General features: G+C 41.8%; 2 protein-coding genes across 5 annotated transcripts; both read left to right on the top strand.

Moving 5' to 3' along the window:
- The first annotated feature begins 150 nt into the window (after positions 1-150).
- On the top strand, positions 151-2,803 carry noxred1 (NADP-dependent oxidoreductase domain containing 1). 2 transcript variants are annotated; one of them, XM_005724061.1, is made up of 6 exons: positions 151-423; positions 508-692; positions 1,596-1,776; positions 1,955-2,019; positions 2,134-2,332; positions 2,420-2,803. In XM_005724061.1, the coding sequence occupies exons 1-6, from the start codon at positions 266-268 to the stop codon at positions 2,553-2,555; spliced, it is 924 nt and encodes a 307-aa protein (XP_005724118.1). In that variant the 5' UTR covers positions 151-265; the 3' UTR covers positions 2,556-2,803. The 2 variants fall into 2 exon arrangements, with proteins under 2 accessions (XP_005724118.1, XP_013763877.1); XM_013908423.1 differs by having other exon boundaries at positions 1,865-2,019.
- Positions 2,804-3,917: 1,114 nt separating this feature from the next.
- tmed8 (transmembrane p24 trafficking protein 8) lies at positions 3,918-6,794 on the top strand. 3 transcript variants are annotated; one of them, XM_005724060.2, is made up of 6 exons: positions 3,918-4,101; positions 4,439-4,550; positions 4,647-4,734; positions 4,834-4,927; positions 5,132-5,425; positions 5,521-6,794. In XM_005724060.2, the coding sequence occupies exons 2-6, from the start codon at positions 4,441-4,443 to the stop codon at positions 5,736-5,738; spliced, it is 804 nt and encodes a 267-aa protein (XP_005724117.1). In that variant the 5' UTR covers positions 3,918-4,101; positions 4,439-4,440; the 3' UTR covers positions 5,739-6,794. The 3 variants fall into 3 exon arrangements, with proteins under 3 accessions (XP_005724117.1, XP_005724116.1, XP_013763864.1); XM_005724059.2 differs by having other exon boundaries at positions 4,434-4,550; XM_013908410.1 differs by having other exon boundaries at positions 4,404-4,550.
- The last annotated feature ends 168 nt before the right edge of the window (positions 6,795-6,962 follow it).

The following is a 6,962-nucleotide window of genomic DNA, read 5'->3' as shown; positions in this document are numbered from 1 at the left end:
TGGTGTTTATTTACTTAGACTCTAGACATTTTTGTAAACCTTAGGAGTTGTGTTAGCATCATATTTCAACGTTTGCTTTATATATTTTATTCTGAAAACTATACGTCCGTCTTTCAAGTGATTTTTATTTTGAAAGCCTAACCTCGCTAAGTTGGCATGGCAACAGAACTGGTTCCCAAATCTCCATTGAAAAGTGTTAAGAGCGTAGACTTGGACTATTTTAAGGGGTTTAACATTTTAACTGTGTGCTCAAAGAGTGTTGGTGATGGCGGACATAGTCGCCGACCTGAGCACTCTGTGTTTTGAGAGCGGGCTCGCTGACGACGAAAAGAAGTTACTTTACCTCCGGGCGCGCTCGGCTGGACTGACATTTTGCGGGTGCGCGCACGCAGCTTTCGTGTGTGAGCTCATTGACTCGCTAAGGTGAACTCATCCCACACGTATAGTCTTGCAGTCATTTGAGTATATTTTAATCTGTCTGAGCTACTCCATTCATTTGTATTATAGATGTGCCATCAGAAGGCGCACAGCGAAAATCAGAAAGCCAGTGGCACCAGGAGAGCACGACGACCTCCGCGTGGGTATACTTGGGATGGGCCATCTGGGAAAACAGCTGTGCCTAGCACTTCTTGAAAAGACCAAAATCAAACCCTCACATATTAAGATCTCCACTAGGAGACCAGAGTTAGCAGGTACACACGCACAAAAAGCCCAAATCTGAGAAAAATGCTTGTGATGCAGTGGATTTAAGATAAGATGAGCTTTATTAGTCCCACGCATGGGAAATTTGTTTTGTTACAGCAGTGGACAGTGCAAAGTTGCATAGAAAAAACAATGGAATAGAATAGCCATAAGATACTGTACACAATAGAATATAATAAAATAAAAATAAAATACTATATACAATTGAATAAAATAGAATACAAATGCTGTATACAATATGAGTATAATAATTTCTTGTGACAGGATTTAAATGTCATGAGACACATAATCTTAAAGTGGTGGACCTATTTCCTTTTTATTCTGTTGTGTTTATAGAGCGTTACAGTGGTGGATGCTCATATTAGACATGGTCAAAGCTTCAAATAATTAGATTCTTTCGTTGAAGTAATCTATGTGAGGTGAAAGATCGCTGTTCATGTGGCTATAAATGCTAGGTTTCCTACTGTTGGCTCCTCATGATATCACTCAGAGTGGATACCACTAATATGGTCAAACCTTCTGTTTGCAAGGGGCAGCCAGTCAGAAGAAGGCTGGCTTAAGGGATGAGAAGCTAAAGCTCCTTGTTTCAGATAGTGGGTAATCTGAGGGGTTTCCATACGCTTCCTTAATGACTCTCTTCACTCTTACATTTTTAAGCTACCCAGATGCATTTTTGAGCAGATTTAAGCTAGGTTGTTGTTGTTTTGTTTTTTCAGTTATGCCCTTTTAAGACTATGAATAGTTATTGGTTGCTTGTTGTGACTCTATGGTATTCTTGAGTTAATCATTAAGCATGTGTTGGTTTAACTAAATTGCACTTGGACCAAACTTCCGTGTGTACTGATAAAAGAAAAAAAGTGTTTGCTAAGATCGTTGTATGTTCTGTGTTTCAGTGGAATTTGTCCATACAGAAGTTGAATGTTTCTTTGACAATCGCAGACTGGCAGCATGGGCGGATGTTCTTTTCCTTTGCTGTCTGCCCTCTCAAATCCCAAAAGTCTGTGTTGATCTCCGCTCTCATCTGGCAAAACACTGCCTTGTGTACAGTTTCACCTCTGCCATTCCCGTCACCAGGTACAGCCATATTCACACACACAAAGGACTGGTCATTTCTTGGGGGGGTTGGGTCAATGAATCGCTTTCTTTTGAATTACTGTCTCAGATTAGCTAAGCTTCTTGGACACGACTACATCCTGAAGCCAAAGTATGACGTTGTCTCTTGTGACACTGTGGATGTTTGGCTGTCCTGCAGTCATGTGGCCTCAGCTTTAGCAGATCCTTTGCTGATAGAAGCATCGTGTCCTCTCACAATGAAAGGTATGTCACTTCAGCATCTTTTCATTTTGTTTCATATGTGACAGAAAGTATTTTGCATGAGCTTCAGTTAAACAAGTTCTGTTCTTAGTTTGTACCTTTTGATTCCACATGTAGGAGGTATTTCTCTGGGTCTGAACTGGGTGTGTGCGGTGCTGTATATCCTGTTGAATATCTGCACCTCTGCCAGTCTGGGATCCAGTGAGGCTCTCCTCTTAATTAAATCAATATTTAAAGAAAAATGTGGAGACACTGTGCAATTAAATGCACACAGTTTCATCAATTCATCCTATGCATCTTCTCTTCTCTCAGATGAGTGAGTAGATCAGTGTTTGTTTGTTTTTTAAACTGTCATATATCTCATTTAAATAATATTTATATATTTCAACTTTATTCCAAAAAGGCCTTTTCCCTGGATTTCACTTATGGATGCCCAGATCAGGGAGACCCCGCTGCTGTGCTTTCTATCAAGCAGTAAATCTGTGCAACAGTGCCTCTCTGCAGCTTATAAATCCCAGATGGAGACACCAGCAAAGTGACACACTGATCAGCCACAGCATTAAAATCACTAATACGTGAACTCAGTCTCTGTGATGGAAAAATCTGCTGGGGAACCATGTCTCATTTTGAAAGAATACATAACAATACGAAAAATTAAAAAGTAAATAAAAGTCTGTTTAGCTTTTTGTTACCTGTCTTAAATAATGAGGCTGGTCAGTGTGCTTCCAATTCAAAATTTGTATTACTGTGTTACATTTTCAATTTTGAATGAAAATCATTTTATAACATGAAGGACTCACTAAAGTTTGTGAAATGTAGATAGGTTTACTTCAGATACTTTTATGCAGTACAGTTACAGTGCTGTGCAAAAATCTCAAGCTTAATATGTTTTTTTATTTTCTCTATTAAGCCACTTAACACTGACCTATGAAACATTAAAGCATCAAAAAATGCACTCATGGATGAACAAGTGTTGTCTCTATACAGCACAGGCGACTTGGGAAAGAACCAATTTTAAGTTGTATCTGTAGCTACTTTGGTGATGGCAGCCTCTTGCAAAAAAAACCTGGACCTTCATCTACTGTTCACTGCAGCCTTGTCAGTAAAGATCTCAGTGGAAAGACTTCTGTCAAGAAGCCTATCTTAAGGAAAATGGGGAGAAACAGCTGAAGCATACCAAATTACACACCAAATGAACTGAAGACAGGTCCGATGGAGTAATGAATCCAGATGTGACATACAGAGGAGATCGGGGTGAGGTACAACAGTGAGTGTCTACAGCCATCTGCAAGACACGGTGGAGGCACTGTCATACTTTGGGTTGGCATTTAAGCCAGTGGTGTTGGGGATCTTGTTGAAATTAATGCAACAACATTAGGTTTGATTGCCAAAAGCTTCATTTTTCAGCATGACGATGATCCCACATGCACTGCCAATGCATTAAGAGCATACTACGCACAGAGGAACACTGTCAGTCATGGATCGCCTCCCCAGATCCTGGACCTCAACAATATTGAAACAGTGTGGGATCATCTTGACAGGGAATGGAACAAAAATACAGCCAACATCTAGAGAAGAGCTTTAAAGACTGCTTAAAGAAATAACAGGAAAGCTTGTCTAAGAGAGCTGTAGTTGTACAAACTCTGCTTTTGTCTTACATGTTGTCTTTCCATGTATGTACACGTTTTAACGGGTGCCTCAAGACCTTTGCAGAGTACTGTATCATGAGAAAAAAGACTTAAAACTGAAAAAAAAAGATAGTTGTTAGATTTTGTTAAATAATATGTGTTTATGATTTGGCTTTGGGACGTATACTTTTAGACTGGTTTAAATATTAAGCAGCGGCGTATGTCCTCAGAGGAGCTGCAGTAGGCTCCTGGTAAGGATGCAGATTCGCTGATTTTCCGAGAAAAGACGGAAGTGTCAAAAAATCCGGGTCTGTTTTTTCCTGTTGAGCAGCAGAAGCAGCAGCGGCAGCACTGTGGAGAGGTCCCTCACATGACTGCAGGGATATGGAGGCGGTTTACCTCATGTCCTGAGTTTGATTAAACTAAAATCACATCATATTTTCGACGCTACGTTGTGGTGAGATAAGTTTTTGGGTGTTGTGTCCGCAGCTTCGGCTGTCCTTTTAACTGCTCGCTGGTTAGCTAGCGTGAGCTATAAGCTAACAGCTAGCCTGGTTAATGAAGCTAGAGTTCCACGCACATGTAAACACAGCTCGTCGCTACTGCTTTAACTGTTAAATCAGAAGGCAATACTGCGGTTGACGGGGTTTATTATGTGAAACGGCAGCTTGTTTAGTTTAAACAGCCTGCTTTAGGAGGCTAGCTTCACCCGTCTCCCTCCCCTGTGGTTGGGAGGGGCGGGGTTTCATCTTTTTGCAGCCACGCAGACTGAGGTGTTTGCCTTCTCAGGACAGCCATGGAGAGATTAGAGGCTACATCACAGCTCCAGTCACGGCTTTCATCACTGTCTTTCTCATCTTTCCCCGGAGTAACAGCCAAACAGTGCGACAACACGCCACCGGACAGGTAACCTGTTGCTGCGGCTTTTAAATGGAGCTGCTATGCAGATGGGTGGTCTGAATGTTATCTTGGTTTAAAATGTCTATTCTTTCTTTACTTAAGGCTGCAGAATACAAATCTTTCAGAGAGCTTTACTCAGTCCAAAGACAGTATGGATGACACCAAGGAGGATTCAGGACGTCTTTCTGAGGTAGGTAATACTGTGTGCTTAGGTGAGCTGTAAACAAGTTGGCATAGTCTAACAATTTAAGTCTTTACAATAATAACCCTGACGTGTGCGCATATTGAGGGTAATGAAGAGGCCCCTGCTGAGCTGGCCCTGGGGGAAGGAGGCGAGGAGAACAGCAGTGCAGGGAGCTGTCAGCTCTCCGCCGAGATGAAAGGTGAGGACCTGCAGTGTGCCATAGTGACAGCTGCTTTGTTCAGCAGTGATTCTGACTCTGCGGGTTCATAAACGTCCCGCTAATTGCAGTGTGCGTGCACAGTATTTGCTTGAGATTTTGCCATCTTAGAATGAGTTGGTTAAAGTGTTGCAGTTGCTGTCACATCTTGTTAAAGTCACTGCCGCGTGTCCCTTCTGATGGCAGCCCAGATGCCGCCCCTGAACCCCCCGACAACTTGGACATCTGCTGCTGTGAAGGAGTTAAAGGTGAAGCTCCGAACAGAGAAGGACAGCATGGTGACCGTGTACCGAGGCGACATCATGACGGTCCATGTGCCCACCGTGCCCGAAGCCAATAAAGTGTGCTGGGAGTTTGCCACAGACGGCTACGACATTGGCTTCGGCATCTATTTTGACTGGACTCCTGTGACGAGCCGGTCCATCACGGTGCATATCAGCGAGTCGAGCGATGACGAGGACGAAGAGGAGGAGCTTGAAGGTCAGGCGCCGACGCCAGTTGTACTTTTATATGTTTTCCCCCCACTGGGGTTACGATTCGGTGTGTTGACTTTGTGGATCATGTGATTTCTGCAGGGCCCGTCGGCAACGGGGACGTCGAGAAGGGCTCCAAAACTCACACCAACTCTAACTTGTCTGAAATCCTCCCCGTGTACCGCCAGGACAGCCACCTGTCCGTGCAGGGGGGGAGCCACGAATTTCCAGGTGAAGGCACTTATCTCCTGAAGTTTGACAACTCCTACTCCCTTTGGCGAAATAAAACACTTTACTACAGGGTTTATTATAGTGCCTGAGATGCCAATTTATCGCTTATGAATGTACAATTTACTGAAGAACAATGAACTATTTTTGATTCCACACTTGTCGGGGGAGGGATGGGGGGGAGACATAATTGAAATTCTAAAATAAAATAGAAAAAAAAAAATATATATATATATATATAAATATTTTTTAGCACCGTCTGCTTGTGTTGTCTCTTGTTGAATTTAAGTTTGTAATCCCACAGATTTCAAACGCTTCAGTGTCTTGCTAACATGTGTTTGAAGAAGCCTTGCATATGTGCCATTTTTCCCATGTGTGCACCGTGCTATTTGGTCAAGTGCCCATCATAAAATATCTATTGTCTTCACCTGTAACAGATCTATGGTAGCAGTGATCAGGGAAGACCTGCACGGGTATAACTGTGTTAAATCAACTATGATCTAAAGAAAGAAGCTTTGTTTTGTGTGTGTGTGTGTGTGTGTGTGTGTGTGTGTGTGTGTGAGAGCTTGTGCACCTTTTTTTTTCTTATTATTCCTATTGCTTTGTCTTTGTTACCAACCTAACTTATTTTTTTCTTCTCTGTATTGATCCTAATCACGTGAGATTTCAGATTATGTAAATTCAGAGTATGGCGATGTCTGCTGTCACAGTGGTGTGTTGGTTAAAGAATATATATAAGTCGAATGTACTGAAGCAAGTGGTAATCAGACTGTGCTTTTTATGACACAATTAAAAGCCATCCCTTATCACATGCAGCTCTCCTTATGTAATAAAAAAATCAATATTTACATTTGACTTGCACACTTTCATTATGGTTGGAGGTAGATTATTTTTTGTGCACAAGTCTAAGAAGTAAGTTACTGTTTTGTTTTTGGTCTTTTTTAAAAAAAAAAAGATTATCTTTCTTTCCTCATTTCAATCACTCTTTGTGCATCTTCCAAAGATTTCACAGATCTGGCTGCTGACGTTGTATACAGCATACTGTAAAGCAACTGATACTGTTACTGTACTAAACCCTCGCTGTAAGTTATGCTGATGGCATCAAATCCTGAAATTTCTAATTCCTCAATAAACAGACCATTGTCTCATTTCCTTTGTGGTTAATTGAGGCGATTAGATAAAACCAGCATGCATCACGGTCGATTACTGGACAGCTTGAGAAAAAAATAAATTAAAAAATGGCCAGCCAAAGCTGCGCATTTCACCCGAGACCCCGTCATTTCATAACAGTCTCGCTGCACATCCAGGATTAGAAA

Source organism: Pundamilia nyererei, unplaced genomic scaffold (assembly GCF_000239375.1).
Source record: "Pundamilia nyererei isolate P.nyererei 1_Seehausen unplaced genomic scaffold, PunNye1.0 scaffold00010, whole genome shotgun sequence".
Taxonomy (NCBI): domain Eukaryota; kingdom Metazoa; phylum Chordata; class Actinopteri; order Cichliformes; family Cichlidae; genus Pundamilia; species Pundamilia nyererei.
This window is presented reverse-complemented; position numbering and strand designations above follow the sequence as displayed.

Coding starts and splice junctions, on each gene's coding strand:
- noxred1 (XM_013908423.1), top strand. CDS start 266: ATGGCGGACATAGTCGCCGACCTGAGCACTCTGTGTTTTGAGAGCGGG. Junction 1,777..1,864: donor TCTGCCATTCCCGTCACCAG/GTACAGCCATAT, acceptor TTACTGTCTCAG/ATTAGCTAAGCTTCTTGGAC. Junction 2,020..2,133: donor GTGTCCTCTCACAATGAAAG/GTATGTCACTTC, acceptor TTCCACATGTAG/GAGGTATTTCTCTGGGTCTG.
- tmed8 (XM_005724060.2), top strand. CDS start 4,441: ATGGAGAGATTAGAGGCTACATCACAGCTCCAGTCACGGCTTTCATCA. Junction 4,735..4,833: donor ATTCAGGACGTCTTTCTGAG/GTAGGTAATACT, acceptor GCGCATATTGAG/GGTAATGAAGAGGCCCCTGC. Junction 5,426..5,520: donor CGAAGAGGAGGAGCTTGAAG/GTCAGGCGCCGA, acceptor TGATTTCTGCAG/GGCCCGTCGGCAACGGGGAC.